This window comes from Zingiber officinale, chromosome 1A, assembly GCF_018446385.1.
Source record: "Zingiber officinale cultivar Zhangliang chromosome 1A, Zo_v1.1, whole genome shotgun sequence".
NCBI classification, from domain to species: Eukaryota; Viridiplantae; Streptophyta; class Magnoliopsida; order Zingiberales; family Zingiberaceae; genus Zingiber; species Zingiber officinale.
This window is the reverse complement of record NC_055987.1, coordinates 118,301,494-118,322,387: the sequence shown is the minus strand read 5'-3', so window position 1 is coordinate 118,322,387 and position 20,894 is coordinate 118,301,494. Positions and strand designations below refer to the sequence as shown.

General features: G+C 39.4%; 2 protein-coding genes across 2 annotated transcripts; both read left to right on the top strand.

Moving 5' to 3' along the window:
- Window positions 1-15,708: 15,708 nt before the first annotated feature.
- LOC122009490 (superoxide dismutase [Cu-Zn]-like) lies at window positions 15,709-16,234 on the top strand. Its single transcript, XM_042565675.1, has 3 exons — window positions 15,709-15,809; window positions 15,943-16,044; window positions 16,149-16,234. The coding sequence occupies exons 1-3, from the start codon at window positions 15,734-15,736 to the stop codon at window positions 16,202-16,204; spliced, it is 234 nt and encodes a 77-aa protein (XP_042421609.1). The 5' UTR covers window positions 15,709-15,733; the 3' UTR covers window positions 16,205-16,234.
- Window positions 16,224-19,316, top strand: LOC122002115 (3-oxoacyl-[acyl-carrier-protein] reductase, chloroplastic-like). The gene is made up of 6 exons (XM_042557180.1): window positions 16,224-16,244; window positions 16,392-16,472; window positions 16,553-16,642; window positions 16,798-16,830; window positions 18,176-18,269; window positions 19,258-19,316. The coding sequence occupies exons 1-6, from the start codon at window positions 16,224-16,226 to the stop codon at window positions 19,314-19,316; spliced, it is 378 nt and encodes a 125-aa protein (XP_042413114.1).
- Window positions 19,317-20,894: the final 1,578 nt, after the last annotated feature.

Below are 20,894 nucleotides of genomic sequence, written 5' to 3'. Positions count from 1 at the left end.
TTGAATTTCTTGGAGTCTTGAAACCTTCCATTAGAGCAAACCATTGCTCTATCTCCATCATAAGAAAATTTTCGATTCTTGATTTCCAAGAATCGAAACTCGTAGAAGTGTATGGTGGAGCCACCCTTGTGTCAAATCCAAGTCCATCTTGGAATTGCATCTTGAAGTTGAGCTTGATAAAGTCTTGAACTTGAAGAATTTGCTCCAACTTCTTCACCCTCTAGCTTTTCTTGTTACGCTTGACCCTTCTGGTGATGATTCCGGTGAAGAGCGGCCTAGCTCTGATACCACTTGTTAGGACCAAAAGTAGCTAGAGGGGGGGGGGGGGGGAATAGCTCGTCGCGTTCGCTCGGTGCTCGGCGTTGCTTGGTGTTGCTTGTTTCTTCAAGAATATGCAGCGGAAATACAAAGAAACAATCACACAACGCTAACACGGTTGGTTTACTTGGTATCCACCTCACAAGAGGTGACTAATCCAAGGATCCACACCAACACACACACCCTCCACTAAATAAAACTCTCCTTTATGGTAACTACCAAGGGCGGAGAAGCCCTACAAGACTCAATACAAGAAGAGAGGGAAAGGATACAAGAAATACAAGCTTACAAGCTTACAATGAGTATAAACCCTAACCCTAGCTTCTCTTCTTGGCTTTGATCCGCCTCTTGACTTGGAAAACTTCCAAGATCCTTCAAGAACTGGCGATCTGAGCTTTGTAAGTGCTGTGGAGGAGCTGGCGAGAAATCTGGAGTGAATCGGAGAAGAGATGCTGCAGCCAACGCACGCCTGCAGCTCAAATACGACGCAACGGTCGGATCCCGATCGATTCGAATATTCCCAATCGATCGGGGAGGCTTTGGATCGATCCACGGATCGATCCAGAGCGCCTCTGTGCTCATCACGGATCGATCCAGCGCTTATCGCGCAAAGCAGCCGCGTCCCAATCGATCCACTGATCGATTTGGACATCTGGATCGATCCACGAATCGATCCAGAGGCTCTCTGTTCGCTAGGAAAGGCCTGGATCGATCCACTGATCGATCCAGCTCCTGGATTGATCCACTGATCGATCCAGCACTTGGTTTTGCCCAAAACCAAGTCCCAAGCCTCTCAAACCAACATCCGGTCAACCTTACCTGTTGATACATCATGCCTAGCATCTGGTCACTCCTTTGACCTGCTAGGACTTCCCACCAAGTGTCTGGTCAATCCCTTTGACCCACTTGAACTTTACTCGTCGTGCCAAGTATCCGGTCACTCTCTTGTCCTACTTGGACTTCCACCAGATGTCTGATCATCCTTGATCCATCTGGATTTTCCCTTGCCTGGCTTCACTCACCAGGACTTTCACCTGGCTTCACTCACCAGGATTTCCTTCTGCCTAGCTTCACTCACTAGGACTTTCACCTGGCTCCACTCACCAGGACTTTCACCTGCCTAGCTTCACTCACTAGGGCTTTCCAATCTGCCTAGCTTCACTCACCAGGACTTTCACCTGCCTAGCTTCACTCACTAGGGTTTTCCAATCTGCCTAGCTTCACTCACCAGGACTTTCACCTAGCTTCACTCACTAGGGTTTTCACCTGGTTTCTCTCACCAGGACTTTCACCTAGCTTCACTCACTAGGGTTTTCCTTCTGCCTGGCTTCACTCACCAGGACTTCCCTGTCATGTATCCGGTCAACCTTGACCTACTTGACTCTTCTTCAATGAATTTCTTATTGTCAAACATCTAAACTCAAACCAAGACTCAGCTTGGTCACCCAGGTCAACCTTGACCTGAGGGATGTTGCACCAACAGTTGCATCACTTACAAACTAGTAATGGAGATTGTGGGACTTATATTCTAATCTCTCTCCCACTTAGTTATTTAAAATGAGGAATTTTAACCTATGCTAGCATATAACATATGCACACACACAGTAAATAAAAGCAATAAATTTGGAAATTAATTTTCCAACTATTATGACATTTTCATCACTGTCCTCCGTGTGGTCCAACCCTAGCTGCTGCCATCTTTAGCCACCGCCATCGGGTCGAGTTGTCGCATCTATCTTGCTTCTTATTCTGCTACGCCTCTGGTCCTCCGATAGCACCATGCCTCGCAAGGATACGATCCGCGACAAATATAGAATTTTACATACATCGATCCTATATTCCTTAAAGGAATGTACATGTATTCTAGATCGAACAAAAATAAAATTCTAAAAATAACACAGCTCCTGCTGTATTTGATACATATAATCATGTACACAAAATAATGCCCTTGACATGTCCAAGGGTCCAATCACACATAATATCTATATGCCATAATAGTTGGAGCCTGCAACCGAAGAGTTAGCACATCCTACTATTATCCTGTCTAAATTATGTATGACATGTGCATAATCTATTTGAAAACCAAACACACAGAGGCAAATCCTATCTCTGATACCAATTGTTGGTTAGTCCTAGGAAAATCGTACCGGTTCCACTGTACAAAAATTTTGTACAAGTGTCAAACCTTTCCTTCAATAACCTATTGTGTTCTTTAGAAGTTAAATTAGGAATCGTAGACGGAACTTAACATCATTGATTCCAAATTTAACTTATCTGTTCTTGATGGTTTAGATTTGAATCGCAAGCGAAACTTAACACTATTGATTCAAATCCACCTATGTTATTAATTCTATTAAATATTAATTTCCAAAATTGGCTTCCAGGACTGCATGGCGAGGCACATTACCTTCTTGGATATGGGAGCAACCACCACCGCCTAGACAAAGCCTTTTAAGGAAAGCTAATATTTAATTCTCTTAAATAACTCTAGGTTTAACCAAAAAGAACAATCAAATCACAAATTCGAAAAAGAAAAGAAAAGAAACACAACTTCGAAACAAATCCGAAAACTCTAGAATCATATGCCTCTTGTGTTTGGTATTTCCAAAAATAACTATACAAAGAAAACTAGTATAATGCGGAAAACAATTACTAGTTATACCTTTCTTTGTAAGCAAATAACCTCTTGATCTTCTACCGTATTTCTCTTCTTATCCCGGACGTTGTGTGGGTAATGATCTACCGCGATGAGAATCCACCTAAGCCACCTTCTTCTCCAAGAAAGATTCGGCCACCATAATTCTCCAAGAGAAGTAGAGGTCCGGCCACCACCACTAAGTTCCAAGGGATGCTAGAAACAAAAACTCCTTTCTCTCCTTCTTCTCCTAGCTAGAACCGGCCACCATGGATTTCTCTTGTGTTGATGCCGCCGGCCACAAAGGAGGAAGAGAAGAGAAGAAGATGTCACGCCCCAAAGGAGTCTCTGCCAGACAAAAATCCGACAGCATCTCCTCTGTACGGCTGACAATCTGAAGCATCACTACAAACAAAATACATCAACCACATGCGGCTGGAATATTTATATACACAACCACGCAGTTATAATAACAGCCCACACGGCTGGAATGAAACAATCACAACCACGCAGTTATATATAAAACAGCCCACACGGCTGTACCAAAAACCAACACAGCGGAAAAACGAAAATGGAAAGCCCACACAAGACAAATAGATACAATGCATGCCGGCACGGCTTAAACACAAATACAACACCAAAAGAATAAGATAGACACATGGCTAAACACAAATACAATGCCACGAATAAGAAAAGAATATACAATAGAAAATGAACACAGTCTTCGGATGTGACGTAGGACCCGGCAGACAGGATACTCCGAGCGACACTCCAACCATCTACCTGAAAACATAAATGTACACATGCGGTGGTGAGTATAGGTAACTCAGCGGGTAATAGACAAGATAGTGCATGGTCAATAAACAAACATGGAGATCACAAGTATACAGTCTCAGTAGGGAATAAGAACATGATCATACTATCATAATCAATGCATCTGAACATACCTGACATAAGAACCTGACATAAACTGTACGAACCACAACTAACATAATGACAGATACATACCCAATCTGGAATCCACACATGGTACAATGATCAGTAAACTCACCGGATCTGCAACAGATATACCCCTGACACCTGTGTAATATAAATACGACTGCATATACATGTAAAATAAATGACATGTATGCAGCATGGCAAACAAATGCAACAACCATATCTCAATCAAGTGCAACAACGACAATCACATGCAACTAGTATCTACTAGGCATGTATGCAAATATAACCCCCAGATGCACCGTGCATCATATGCAAAACTGCATGCATGCTCCATGGTCACCCCCGCCACCTCTCCGAACACCACGACCCCTGTATGGCCGAGAGGCTTGGGTCTGTGACGACTGTACTACCCTCCAGCCCACTATATAGTGGTCGAGGCGGACAGTCCGCTAGTAGCTATCAACTACATAGCATCAGGGTCCCTGACTGCTCACAACGCCGAATCTCACTAAACCTCGTGACCGGGTGGCACGACAGGACTAGCAGCAACTGCTCCAACTACCACTACCCATGAGTGGCCGAGTGTGCGGTGTTAAACCAAACCAACTGACGACTCTCTCACCACAAGGGAGACAATGGTCATCAGATGCAATGAATGATGAACATGATATATATATATATAATCATCATTCATGCAATACCCCAAACCTCATAAATACCTCCAACATGAGTATAATCGTCATGATACCTCCACGTATCTCACCAAACATATGTACACACTACACATGTATAATCAACCAAGAATCTCCAATAATCCCACCAGACACATGTACACAAAAGATAAGTATAATCAACATGTATCCTCCACTAACAATACAACAGACATGTGTATATACTCTAAACATACAATCAACACAACTCCTCCAAAAGTACATGACAAATACGTATGTACACACCACATGTAAATGCACGGTCAACTAGATGACTCCTATAACACATACCCATCTATGTACAGTCCACATCATATACCCAATCAGCATGGGAATACCAACAACCCGACAATCCCTATAAGCCATACTCTACACGTGTAATCACAACAGAGTAGATATCAAGAGTGGAGACTGTATATGAATTAAATAGATCATCTCTAAGCTCAAGCAAAAGAAACAAGCAGGAAAAACAGCAACTGAACACGATATAGGGTAAAGTAACCTAATCCGTCAAATAACAACCATGCACTAAGCTCAAAGAAAATCTACATAGAGGCAAAGGAAGAAATACCCGCATTAAATCTGTCGATCGTGATCCGGAAATCCCATGTCGCGACACTCGTCTCAAACCAAAGTCCTGCAATCATATAATGTATTTAGCCAGTTACATATGAAGTAAATAACTAAACAACTTTCCCCCACCCAATTAGGATAACCCTAATCAAACATGATTATGGATTAATCCTCCAACTAACCTTAATCATAATATAACCTAATTAGATTAGGTCATAGATGATACACCTCCAAAACTCCCCCAAAACAACACATTTAATTCAATAATAAATCTATTCTCTTAATTACCAACCCACCACATAATGATATCAACCATAAAACCTATCATAAGCTCAAATCACCATCATAAATCCACATCAACCAAACAACCCAATCATCAACCTACCTCATCTGATAATCCAATCAACAACTAATCCAATGCTCCTAAAAATGATCACATAATAATCTATATCAACCAAAACAATACTTACCACTAGAGGCAAAACCTTAATCCTTAATCCAAAATATCAACCAACCCACATCACACCACTCATAAACTAAGCAAGCACAAAACCCTACAACCCATTAGAAAAACTTAATTTAGCAACCTACAAATGAGTAACCCAGCAATACATCACTGTAAGGCATTTACCTTGACGTAGGGCAGCAATCCAGTAGCTAACATCCAGCCATCCACTATCCGGGAGCTACCACAGAATACCTACACGACCATTCTTCCAAGAACATCAATCCAAGAAGAAACCATACAGCACTGTATCTGCTAGAATCCAATAAACAACACCACACTCATAATCTCCTAAAAACCAGAAATGAAATCCAACCTCTGAAAAATTAATAACATATGTCTTACCTTAACCTAAGACAGATCCACATCCTTTGATGAAGAAATCTGAAGTTGTTGTGGAGAAAGAAATGGAGCTTCCCCACCAATTCACAACTAATCTGGCACAAACAGAGGAGACAAGACTCTTAAGACATTTTGTCGAACACCTGTTAAGCACAAGATCAAAGCTCACCTTTTGGTCACATTGCTGGATCAATACAGCTTGGTCGGGCACTTCACATCAGAACCGGGATCAGGCCTAGCATCAATCTTGAAGCTAGGTTGGCAATTAAAGGTCAAGCTCTGGTGGTCGGCGATCAGGCGCGGGAAAGGGACGGCGACGGTTGGCCGGAGGCGAAAGAGCACCGTCGCTGGTGCTCACGGTGATATGGTGTCGCCGTGTGGTCGGAGAAAAGGTCGACGGCTAGGGTTCAGATCTTCCTTCCCTCCAACGAGGGATTGCTCGGGCGGATGCGTCAACTCGGGAGGAAGAACAACCTCTAAGCGAGCTCGATCAGTGAAGGAGATGAGGTGCTACCGAGGGTCGATCGTTGCGTAGGGGGGGCGCTACTCCGTTGGGCCGGCGATCGTCCGAGAGGGAACCACGAGCAGAACTCGGGAGGAAGGGAGACGCGTGCAAAGGGGAAAAGAATTGGATCGGGAAAGAAAGGAAAAGCAATTAGGGATTTAAGGTCAATTTAATACTTAGGGTTAACTTAATCAAACTCTAAGTTCACTCCTCAATCAACTCCCACTTAATTTGGGTATTCCAAACAGACCTTCACTGTACCTCGAATCCATCCCCTCAAAACGGGCCATACGGACTCCATTTAAATCCCAAAAAATTTCTAAAAATTCCAAAAAAATCCAATACGATTTTTCGTCCAATAACATTTATTATTTAATTTTTCGGTATCTTACATTCTCCCCCACTAATAAAAATTTGGTCCCCAAATTTACTGGTCAACTCAGGGACCCTCCTCCAAGGTAACTACCAATCAACATCCTCATATACCACTCCATCCAAATATCATGAACCAACCTCCAACCCTAAAGGATAGCTCTGTGAGTCATGAGCTCACCCTGCTTCCGCTACTTCCACATTACTATCTAACCCACTGCGGATAAATCAACTACCTCTAAAATCCAAAATCCACTATCAATAAATCCTCTAACACCTGTATAGAGCGCTCAAACTATCCATCAGTCTGAGATGAAAATCTATACCAAAGTGAAACTCCAAATCCAAAATCTGCTGTAACCATAATCAAAACCATGACATGAAATCATTGATCTCCATCCAAAACAATACTCAGAGATACATCATCCAGTCCGATACTCCCTCTAGAGTATAATCCTACTACTCAATCCAAAAGAATCTATCCTACAAATCCATAGCTAGAAAGCAAGTCATCACCCAGCCATGATTACCCAAACCATCATATCCCCTCCGAGTCTTGGGTAATCCCACAACAAGATCCATCATAACATACTCCCACTCCACTCCAGTATCCAAATCAACGGAGGCAATCCTACTAATCTCTGATGTTCCGCCTCCACTTACTGACATAATAGACATCAAGCTACAAAATCCGCGATGTCTTTCTTCAGGTCAATCCACCAATAAGAATGCTCCAAATCTCCATACATCAGGTGTCAACCGAATATATTACAAATCCAGATCAATGTGTTTCCTGCATTAACTCCTCCCGGATAAGAAGTGACTCGAAAACACACACAATCTCCCATAGAGATCTATGAATCTCATTCCCATCACACGATAATTCGATATACTGGCATGAGACTGCTCCGCTCATACTATATCGGAACTACACCAACTCGCAGATACGATACATCTGTGTAGAGTGCAAATCCGTCTACACTAGAAAGCATAAATAAGACGGTGCAGTTATCTAAACTGATCTCACAAACATCTATCCAGGAAAATTCCATACTCTTCCTAGACACTCCGGTCAACTACGTAAATGCTGGAGAAAACCCTCAATCAAATCTCCAGTAATATCCAGCTAGACCAAGGAAGCTGCGAGTCTCCAATATAGACTACGCCCACTCCCAACTGATAATCACCTCTATCTCCTGTGGATCCACCGATATCCCTCTATCAGAGACAATGTGTCCCAGAAATCTCGCAGAAGACAATCGCAATACGTACTACTAACTTCACATATATATGTTCCCATCGAAACATCTCTAAAACTATGCGAAGCTAGTGTACGTGATCCACCTCGGATCGAAAATAGATCACAACATCAACAATGGAGACAATGAAAACTGATCTAAACACCCTAATAATACCAAATACATCGAGTCCATGAAAACATGATGTCTAGGATACTGTAAGCCTAACCGATAAAACCATAGACTCTTAATATCCGTATAACAAGTACACTCAACCGTAAGATCTCTAACAGCAAACCTATGATCGGATCACCAACTATAAATCAACCAATCCATAAATATCACATATGTGTTACTCCCCATATCGCTATCAACGTCAAACATCATATCATAGATCATCAAGTCAAATATCCACTAATAGATCATCACAAGATAACATATCACCACACCTGATCCCACAACATCTACTAATCATAATCATCCTCAGTATCAATCAATCATACCAGATAGTCTCCTAAACAATGATAGAGAAAAACGAAAGCATCCAACCCTCAACACCTACTGCCAACAAACTAAATGTATCCATAAAGTCTGCCAAATCTCATCATCTCATCCTTTCTGATAATCAAATATCCATAATAAAGGAATGTCAATCCAAAGTCAAAGGGTCACACAACCTTCTGACTAAGAGTCTACCCATCTAGGAGATATTACCACAACTCTCATAATCATCCCATAAATATCCCTCGACAAATAGCGATAAAAGGTCGAACCCTCCAATATGAGATATAGCCTACAAGACATGATAAAATGATCATGTGGTCAAGGTCTTGAGCCACCTGATAGAGACAATGTTAGCTGAGCCGTCTAACCATTGTCTTCTACCCCATCATACTGTGATTGCTCCACCCTAAGGTTCAGTAACCTCCAGTATCAAGCAATGAAGACAAATATAGAGGAACGCTATAACTAAATAGCTAATCAAACTATCTGTCAATCAACGCTCAACCCCTCGAAGATCATCATCTGAAACTATACCTAGTTACGGTCGGACCTCCTAGGTATTACTCAACTAACACCACTTCCTCCGCACCATTGCAGGGTATATGTCCCTAAATACATCATGGATATCTAATCATATCTAATAGCTCCATGAGTCAGGATCTCCCATGGAACAACGTTAGGCGAGTCTACTAGTCATCGCCTTAAAACCCATCCTGCTATCAAAAGAAGTAGAGAATTACTCTCTCTCCAAACACCTTAAGGCAATCGCTAAGTGATGACCTGATCTCCAAAAAGCATTCTCTGCTTCCTCCTTCACGTGGTACCGGGTCACGTAAAGGTTAAGCAACTAACTTCAACTCTCTCACGTCAGTACAAATCATATATCCGAATGTACTCTCCAAGTTATACCCTAGTAACAGTTGTATCTCAAAGTGTTAAGCAGGTAGCTTTACACTTTTTCCCACCGTACGGTATTCTATCTGAATGTACCTTCTAAGTCATCCTACCAGGTACAGACAGTCCATGGTCAAAGTCCCCATGGAATCGGATACATCGATCCTCTATAGACTGACTAAGCTGATAATGGTATACGGCCAATTCAGTCATTTCTACACCGATACAAGTCAAAACACCTAACCAAGCATGAAACATCCCAAAGATAAGAATCTTTAAAAGTAGAGTAAGTCAGTTCCCTACTGGTCGGACCAACAAAATAAATCGATCATCTCCTAACTGATCCAATAAGAGTAAATCAATCATCCACTGATGAAACTAACTAAGGCAAATCAATACCCAACCACCAAAGTCAACCTGGGTAAATCAATCCTCTACAGACAGAACTAAAAGAATCCAAATAAGTACTCTACTGATCGAACTAACAGGAACACAGAACCAACTAAAATAAGTCAATCCTCAACTGTCCAAGTCAACAAGGATAACAAGTCAAACCATAACTACACAAGTCAACCAAGTAAATCAATCCTCAACAGGAGTAAACCTGTACTCTACTAACTGAGTCAATATGAGTATACCAACACCATCAACTACCCAGCTAATAGTAATAGAGACTGGTATGTGACTCTAACTCTCAGCCAACTCGTAGTAACAGACACTAAAACTACTGGTAGTAGGATATGGCAAATCCCTTGAGACTGTAATCCTTGATCTCCATTAGGTCAACCGTGATCAGTGATTGACCCAACACATACAATGCATGCTACAAACAAATAGGCATGTACTAACCAGAGGATACTAACACACATCATAACTATATGGGCAACAATACATACATCAATAGAAATGCATGATAACAATATGCAAACATACCTCCAAAGCCTGGAGATGTCCTGCTGCTGCCTGGTCCCAAAGCCCGAAAAGTCACATAAAGAAAATCGAATCACGAAATCCAAAAACACGAATAACAGGCATCATACCTGCTCTGATACCAAAAATTGGTATCAGATAAATCTCGAAAATCCAAAACGCATAGCAAGTATCGTAAACCTGCTCTGATACCACTAAATTGTCACGCCCCAAAGGAGTCTCTGCCAGACAAAAATCCGACAGCATCTCCTCTGTACGGCTGACAATCTGAAGAATCACTACAAACAAAATACATCAGCCACATGCAGCTGGAATATTTATATATACAACCACGCAGTTATAATAACAGCCCACACGGCTGGAATGAAATAATCACAACCACGCAGTTATATATAAAACAGCCCACACGGCTGTACCAAAAACCAACACAGCGGAAAAACGAAAATGGAAAGCCCACACAAGACAAATAGATACAATGCATGCCGGCACGGCTTAAACACAAATACAACACCAAAAGAATAAGATAGCCACATGGCTAAACACAAATACAATGCCACGAATAAGAAAAGAATATACAATAGAAAATGAACACAGTCTTCGGATGTGACGTAGGACCCGGCAGACAGGATACTCCGAGCGACACTCCAACCATCTACCTGAAAACATAAATGTACACATGCGGTGGTGAGTATAGGTAATTCAGCGGGTAATAGACAAGATAGTGCATGGTCAATAAACAAACATGGAGATCACAAGTATACAGTCTCAGTAGGGAATAAGAACATGATCATACTATCATAATCAATGCATCTGAACATACCTGACATAAGAACCTGACATAAACTGTAAGAACCACAACTAACATAATGACAGATACATACCCAATCTGGAATCGACACATGGTACAATGATCAGTAAACTCACCGGATCTGCAACAGATATACCCCTGACACCTGTGCAATATAAATACGACTGCATATATATGTAAAATAAATGACATGTATGCAGCATGGCAAACAAATGCAACAACCATATCTCAATCAAGTGCAACAACGACAATCACATGCAACTAGTATCTACTAGGCATGTATGCAAATATAACCCCCAGATGCACCGTGCATCATATGCAAAAGTGCATGCATGCTCCATGGTCACCCCCGCCACCTCTCCGAACACCACGACCCCTGTATGGCCGAGAGGGCTTGGGTCTGTGACGACTGTACTACCCTCCAGCCCACTATATAGTGGTCGAGGCGGACAGTCCGCTAGTAGCTATCAACTACATAGCATCAGGGTCCCTGACTGCTCACAATGCCGGATCTCACTAAACCTCGTGACCGGGTGGCACGACAGGACTAGCAGCAACTGCTCCAACTACCACTACCCATGAGTGGCCGAGTGTGCGGTGCTAAACCAAACCAACTGACGACTCTCTCACCACAAGGGAGACAATGGTCATCAGATGCAATGAATGATGAACATGATATATATATATATAATCATCATTCATGCAATACCCCAAACCTCATAAATACCTCCAACATGAGTATAATCGTCATGATACCTCCACGTATCTCACCAAACATATGTACACACTACACATGTATAATCAACCAAGAATCTCCAATAATCCCACCAGACACATGTACACAAAAGATAAGTATAATCAACATGTATCCTCCACTAACAATACAACAGACATGTGTATATACTCTAAACATACAATCAACACAACTCCTCCAAAAGTACATGACAAATACGTATGTACACACCACATGTAAATGCACGGTCAACTAGATGACTCCTATAACACATACCCATCTATGTACAGTCCACATCATATACCCAATCAGCATGGGAATACCAACAACCCGACAATCCCTACAAGCCATACTCTACACGTGTAATCACAACAGAGTAGATATCAAGAGTGGAGACTGTATATGAATTAAATAGATCATCTCTAAGCTCAAGCAAAAGAAACAAGCAGGAAAAACAGCAACTGAACACGATATAGGGTAAAGTAACCTAATCCGTCAAATAACAACCATGCACTAAGCTCAAAGAAAATCTACATAGAGGCAAAGGAAGAAATACCCGCATTAAATCTGTCGATCGTGATCCGGAAATCCCATGTCGCGACACTCGTCTCAAACCAAAGTCCTGCAATCATATAATGTATTTAGCCAGTTACATATGAAGTAAATAACTAAACAACTTTCCCCCACCCAATTAGGATAACCCTAATCAAACATGATTATGGATTAATCCTCCAACTAACCTTAATCATAATATAACCTAATTAGATTAGGTCATAGATGATACACCTCCAAAACTCCCCCAAAACAACACATTTAATCCAATAATAAATCTATTCTCTTAATTACCAACCCACCACATAATGATATCAACCATAAAACCTATCATAAGCTCAAATCACCATCATAAATCCACATCAACCAAACAACCCAATCATCAACCTACCTCATCTGATAATCCAATCAACAACTAATCCAATGCTCCTAAAAATGATCACATAATAATCTATATCAACCAAAACAATACTTACCACTAGAGGCAAAACCTTAATCCTTAATCCAAAATATCAACCAACCCACATCACACCACTCATAAACTAAGCAAGCACAAAACCCTACAACCCATTAGAAAAACTTAATTTAGCAACCTACAAATGAGTAACCCAGCAATACATCACTGTAAGGCATTTACCTTGACGTAGGGCAGCAATCCAGTAGCTAACATCCAGCCATCCACTATCCGGGAGCTACCACAGAATACCTACACGACCATTCTTCCAAGAACATCAATCCAAGAAGAAACCATACAGCACTGTATCTGCTAGAATCCAATAAACAACACCACACTCATAATCTCCTAAAAACCAGAAATGAAATCCAACCTCTGAAAAATTAATAACATATGTCTTACCTTAACCTAAGACAGATCCACATCCTTTGATGAAGAAATCTGAAGTTGTTGTGGAGAAAGAAATGGAGCTTCCCCACCAATTCACAACTAATCTGGCACAAACAGAGGAGACAAGACTCTTAAGACATTTTGTCGAACACCTGTTAAGCACAAGATCAAAGCTCACCTTTTGGTCACATTGCTGGATCAATACAGCTTGGTCGGGCACTTCACATCAGAACCGGGATCAGGCCTAGCATCAATCTTGAAGCTAGGTTGGCAATTAAAGGTCAAGCTCTGGTGGTCGGCGATCAGGCGCGGGAAAGGGACGGCGACGGTTGGCCGGAGGCGAAAGAGCACCGTCGCTGGTGCTCACGGTGATACGGTGTCACCGTGTGGTCGGAGAAAAGGTCGACGGCTAGGGTTCAGATCTTCCTTCCCTCCAACGAGGGATTGCTCGGGCGGATGCGTCGACTCGGGAGGAAGAACAACCTCTAAGCGAGCTCGATCAGTGAAGGAGATGAGGTGCTACCGAGGGTCGATCATTGCGTAGGGGGGGGGGGGCGCTACTCCGTTGGGCCGGCGATCGTCCGAGAGGGAACTACGAGCAGAACTCGGGAGGAAGGGAGTCGCGTGCAAAGGGGAAAAGAATTGGATCGGGAAAGAAAGGAAAAGCAATTAGGGATTTAAGGTCAATTTAATACTTAGGGTTAACTTAATCAAACTCTAAGTTCACTCCTCAATCAACTCCCACTTAATTTGGATATTCCAAACAGACCTTCACTGTACCTCGAATCCATCCCCTCAAAACGGGTCATACGGACTCCATTTAAATCCCAAAAAATTTCTAAAAATTCCAAAAAAATCCAATACGATTTTTCGTCCAATAACATTTATTATTTAATTTTTCGGTATCTTACAGAAGAAGAGAAGAGACCCTAGGGCCGGCCACACCAAGGAGGAAAAGAGAGGAAGGAAAAGAATAGAGTTGTTAGCCATGAAGGCATCTCTACCCCCTCTTTTATAATCCTTGGTCTTGACAAATAAGGAAATTATAATAAAAACTTCCTTAATTCTTTTGCCATGAAAAACAAATTTAATTAATTAAAATTAAAAAACTTTTCTCACATATCATGGCCGGCCACTATAAACTCCAAAACAAGGAGAGTTTTAATTAACATAAGAATTAAAACTTCTTAATTTGTTTCCAGAACACTACAACAAAAACCCTCATAGACATCGGTGGAACAACAACAGTTTTAAGCAAAAACCGATGTCTTTGAGTATTTTACACCGATTTTTCCAAAAACCGGTGTCTATGAGCGCAGATTTTAGCTCATAGACATCGATTTTTTAGCCGATGTCTATGAGCGCCCTTTTTTTCGTTAATAGACACCGATTTTAACAGCGGTTTTTTAAAACCCGATGTCTATGCACCAAAATAAAATAATACAATTTTTCCACCAATACTTAGCCAAAATTTTTAACACTTCACTCTTCCCCCCAAACCTAAACCTATATCGCGCCGTCCATCGTATACCATCGCGACACCACCACCACTTTCCTCCTTGCCTCATCTCCCTCTTCCCCTTCCTAGATCTACGAAAGATGGCATCTTTTTCATGGACGGAGGAGGATATGCTACGGTGCTGCGGTAGCAAGCGTTTCGCCAAGGAGCTCGCCTCCACCTCTCCATTTTCTGACCTCCACCACGCAATCCAGTTCGCCCATGGGATCTGGTTCAATAAGGTCGCACTTTTGACCTCTTCTTCTACCTCTTTCTCTTTTTCAATGTTTCTTTTTTATTCTTCCTTCCAACCTCACCACCTTTCTTCTTCCATAATTCTATCTTTATATTTGCTTTTGTTTTCTTTAATCTGAATCTCTTATTTCTGCCCCGTTGTTGTTTTGGTGCTCGATCATCTGGTAAATCTCATTTCTTTTTTCCTTTAATCCATTTATCAAAGGTATACTTTTCGATCTGAAATTTGTCTTCCATCGTATTGCTGTTTTGTTTTCGATCCTTAGGTTTTATGTCTTTTTTTTCTCGATTTTAACTTATGTGACTACTTTGATTTGATTTGGTGAAGAAAAAGTGGAGTTTCCTACTAAGATTTTATGGGTTCTCTATCTATGATGGAGCGAGAGCTGATTTCGTCTCGAGTTTGATGGTATTTTTTTAGCGTTTAGTCTGGCGATTGTTGAGTTGCTTTTCTTTTTGTATCTGGAAGACGAGATCGATTATTTCTCATCTAGTGGCGATGCTACTTATTTTGAGACATTTAATGATGTCTTTAACCTTGTGTTTGATGTCTGCTGTGTAGAACACCTAAGGAAATGGTGAAGGCTGTTGCTGTCTTGGGTAACAGTGAGGGTGTTAAGGGCACAATTTACTTCGTCCAGGAAGGAGATGGTGAGAAATCTCTTGAAATACTACTTGTGGAATGCTAAATTCCTTTCAGATCTAGGGTTTCAACTTCAACCATTTTGATTTTTCTGTGAATTTGTGATCCGATCTAATTTTGGGATGTAAATCTCTGTGATAGGTCCAACCACCGTCACCGGATCCATCACTGGCCTCAAGCCTGGGCTTCATGGCTTCCATGTGCATGCTCTTGGAGACACCACCAATGGATGCATGTCAATTGGTAAAATTATTTACCTTTTCTTTCATGGCGATCTATTGAGTTGCAAGTTTTTGATTGAAAGGATTAAATTATTGATTATGTACTCATGCTCTTGTATACTGCAGGGCCTCATTTTAATCCTGCTGGAAAGTTACATGGTGCTCCTGAAGATGAAAACTGACATGCTGGTGATCTAGGCAATGCCACTGCTAGCGAGGATGGTAAGCTACTTTATCATCAGCTCATGATGTTACTTTTGTTATCTATTTTTACCCATATTTACTATAACGCTTTTTCTCGTAACAAAAAAAAAATCAAATGATTTACCCATTTACTATAACGCATTTACTATAAAATGATTTATGCAGATTGAGGCTTCAGGAGGTCAGACTCTCACTTATGGAGGAGATGTTTCAAAAGAAGAGGATGTGGATTCCATGGTCAAAACTGTTAGTAATGAAGATTGCATAGATCTGGCTTCTTACAATTTCATCTTTGACTTATTTTATTGCATGTGCAATTTTTTTAGGCAGTAGATGCTTGGGGATCAGTTGACATTTTAGTTAACAATGCAGTTGTCTGGAATTATACTTATGTTCATCTTGTCAAGAGACACACTGTTGATGAGAATGAAAAAATCACAATGGAAGGAAGTCATTGACCTGAATCTTACTGGTGTCTACCTTTGCACACAGGCATGCATTTTCATATCTTATTATCTTGCAATCTTTTATGATGAATACTTATTTCACCATGATGACATTTCTCCTGCAGGCAGCAGCAAAAATTATGATGAAGAAGAAAAAGGTATTCTCTTCATATATATATTTTTAGCAGTTGGTTACCAATTAGCTAAGTCATTCAATATAGTATTTAACCTGAAGGATTTATATCTATATGAGCAGTTGGCTTGGTAAAAACCATATTTATGATTATTCATTTGTTATTAGCATAGACATTGTGGATTTCCAGAAGTAAATCTTGTTATTGAGTTGTCAAAATGTTGCTTCTAATTAAACCCTATCATTAAAATTGATTATTACAAGGAAGGGAAAATGCTACCAGAAGAGCTAGAAAATAATTTGGAGGAAATGGATAGAAAAAGATTTCTCAGTTTGTGATTTCTAGATAAAGAAAAAATGGGAAATCATTTGATGTGATTGTTCTTTTATTTTGTTGATCCTTAGCATTAGCTAAGATCAATGTTCCCTTTGGTTCAAATACTACCTAGACCAATCAAGTGTTTGGTATACCTAAATTCTGGAAATAATGGTGCCAAAATTGTTGGAACATTGATGATTTAGGTGGATGGGATGAATAGATGGCATGAAGTTTTCGATAAAACATAAGTCAAATTAAGGTTAGTAGCAAATATGCATGTGTGATAATATCAAGGCTCAGAATTTGGAATCGTGCTAAAGTTTTAGACTTTGACTGAAATGATACAATTTCTTGTTTCATCATGTGGTGTTGGTGTAGAGTTAGAGAGGAAGGAGATAAAAAAGAAGAGAAGATAACTATATACCTAACTTTGATCTGTGTCCGTAACTTCTAACTTTGTGTCCATGTACAGAATTGACATTGTATTATATGAATACAAGGTACAAAAGGATAACAAACATTATTAATTCAGCTTGAAGTATTTTGTAGTGTGTCCAAAATTTTTGGATTTCAATACGACGTGATACTTATCAACATGACTGACACAATAACTTAGGATACATTACTTGTTGTCCGACATTGTACAATATTTTATTAGAACAATATTTATAATATTCAGTTTTGATAATTTATTAGAATAATTTATTAGAATAATTTATTAGAACCATTTTAAAAACTCGTCACTACCTTAAATAAATTCAACATTTACATTCATATAATCATAATTCAGATAGGTTCACAATGGAACTGATAGAATTTTTTGGGAAAATGTTTAAAATGATTTAGTATTCCAAATTCTAATAAAACGCATATTTGCAAATGAAAGTTCAAAAACTTTGTATGGAAATATGTGTTATGAAACTTGAAGTAGCCAATACAAAATCCACAACTTTGTAAAGTTGCATGCTGAATTATGTTTGTTGTAATTATCAGGTGCATTCTAAATTGGTGATATTTAACAGGTGAATTCTAACTTGGTGATAATTAACAGGTGAATGCTATTGTGCCGGGGTTCATTGCATCTGATATGACAGCTAAACTAGGAGAAGATATCGAGAAAAAGATTTTGGAAACTATTCCAATGGGTATGTATGTTTTGAAATATTCATTCCTTGGATATACCGAACTATCATATCGCCTTCACAAGTATCGAAAATACACTTGCTAGATTTAAAAAATGAACTATCGCCTTCACAAGTATCGAACTATCATATCGTCTTAACTCTTATCAGTTCACTTCTATTAATCTCTTGGAGTTGGATAAATATTATTCCTTTTGCTTTGATTCTGTTTAATTTTTATCAAGATTGTAGTTATATCTAAGAGGTCAAGGAATATGCAGGCCAAGGTTCTAGGTGCTCTCTAGCCCACATTTTGCACCTCCTTTGAGCTGGAGCATTGTTTTTTCTAGAAAAATTCATGTTCCTTTTCAATCTCATGTTTAATGAACCTTTCAATAAATTAGTGTTAATGTGAAACAAATCTTGTGCTAGAATCTCTCTTGTGGTTACCAGAAGATTCCTCCTTTCAGCAACAATCATTTATATGAATCCTTCCGAAACTTCATCTAAAGACTTCTTTTTTCTGGTCGGCAACATTAATCTTTCACTAATACATGTTTTGGTATATTGTCTTTCTTTTCTGCATCAAAATCATTTATTTGGTCACTGTCAGTTCCTAAATTAGGCTAGCTTCACTCAGAAAATTCTATCATGTCACTGCATATTTTTTGATTCTGTTCTATTTGCTCAACTGCATTAGATCCCAATAGAGCCCAGTGCTCTCATGGGCTCCGTGTAAATAAATATTTCTTTTTCTTTTCCAATTTAGAGCTAGTGTGCTATTATGCTTTCATTTTGTTTGAAGAAAGCTATACTAAAAAACAGGGCAACCTATTAATCCTTCATGTATTTTTCTTGCTATGAAGGGCTTCCCCTCTGAACGTACTACAACATGGACTCCATTAAGGAAAAATATTATGGCAGTAGGTGAGTCTCTCTCCTACAATATAGTTTGGTCCTATGTGATTTTTTACAAGTTAAGATTCTCAATTAATTTAATCTCTTTTTTCAGTGGTTATTGCCTTCTTGACTTTGCCAAATGTAGATGTCAAGCTGCCTCTAATTTATTGATCCTATAGTGATTAGACCAGGTTTCTAGCTTATCTGTTTGTAGACTTTAAAACATTTTATCCAACTTGCTGATGCACCAATCAAACTTTAAGACATCACCATCTTATGAATTCTTTAAAACGTAAACTGTGTTTTATATGTTTTCCTACTTTTATTCTCCAATCAGGATTGAGTGTAGACTGTTTAAGGATCATATGCAGAACATGTCTTTGTCTCCTCATGTTGGTCATGGGATTCCTACACAGTCCTTTGAGGAAAATCAAGGGGGCAGAAATTAATAGATGCCAGGAAATAGGTGATAGTATTGGAAATATGTTGTCAACATGTAAATTTTTTTGCTTCTTTTCTTACCTTTGTTGAAACATGGATGTATTTTGATGTGGCAATACAATTCCCACTGATTATATGCAAGAAGGGCCTTGAAAATGTATAATGTGGAGGCGGGAAGGAAAGGGAAAAAACAACCAACATGGGTAGTTGTCAAGGTATGTCCTTTTGATTAGCAACTGTTTTACTTCTTTACTTATTTCTTGTTTTACTTGATGTATTATTGAGCATCCTCATCCATATATTATAGGCCTTGGAAATTATATACAGTTATATATTGACCACAATATTAGTAATTTGATTATCAAGTTGATCTCATAGTTCTGTTGGTTCTAAAGGAAATTTATTCTTTGTCACTTTTTATACGTACAAGAGTTTTGGATTGTTTAGGGGAGAGAATTACAAGTCAGAAAAGCTCAAGTTCTTTAGTGGATATATACAGTTGTTTGTTTCACCTTTCTTGATCTCAATGCACACTAATCCCTTAGTTTAGGGAGGTAGTTCATTTTGTTGAGTTGTTGTTACAAATTAATCCCTTATATTTATGTTTCTTTTTTTAAGTATTTCAGTTAGTCATCTTGTTACCTGGTGCCCTTACTGCTTTTTCAACTATGATTTTTTATCTTGGTTTACTAATATATTATTTATGTATTTTTATAGTTTACAAATCTCAAGTACTCCAGAGTTAAAATTGATGAAGTGCGGTTCGAGTGGGCTGAATGCATGTTAGATTACATTTGAAGTGTGGTTCTACCTTGATGTGTTGTTAAAAGAATGTTCTACCTTGATTTTGATATCTATTAGCTAGCTTTTGATGTAAAAAGAATGTTTGGGTATTTTATGGATACTATTGTAAGAAGATTATTTATATAATTTGTGAATATTTGTGTATTTTATGGATATTGTTGAATGAAGAATATTTGTATAATTTGTGAATATTTGTGTATTTTTTTTTATTATTGTCGGTTTTTCATTGTTTCGGAAATCAAATTATTAAAAAATATCCATATTACATCGGTTTTCCACCGCTGCAAAACCGGTGTTATTAATTAATATTACATCGGGCATTTACCGCTGCCAAAACTGGTGTTATTAACATACAATATTACATCGGTTTTACACCGTTGATGAAACGATGTCGTTAAATGATACTACACCGGTTAATAACCTATTCGAAGACCGGTGTCGTTAAGTGATACTACACCGGTTTTAAACTGATGTCTAAAATGGCAGACCTTTTACATCGGCTTC

Coding starts and splice junctions, on each gene's coding strand:
- LOC122002115 (XM_042557180.1), top strand. CDS start 16,224: ATGCCACTGCTAGCGAGGATG. Junction 16,473..16,552: donor TGGATTCCATGGTCAAAACT/GTTAGTAATGAA, acceptor CAATTTTTTTAG/GCAGTAGATGCTTGGGGATC. Junction 16,643..16,797: donor ATCTTGTCAAGAGACACACT/GTTGATGAGAAT, acceptor TTTCTCCTGCAG/GCAGCAGCAAAAATTATGAT.
- LOC122009490 (XM_042565675.1), top strand. CDS start 15,734: ATGGTGAAGGCTGTTGCTGTCTTGGGTAACAGTGAGGGTGTTAAGGGC. Junction 15,810..15,942: donor CTTCGTCCAGGAAGGAGATG/GTGAGAAATCTC, acceptor TCTCTGTGATAG/GTCCAACCACCGTCACCGGA. Junction 16,045..16,148: donor CAATGGATGCATGTCAATTG/GTAAAATTATTT, acceptor TGTATACTGCAG/GGCCTCATTTTAATCCTGCT.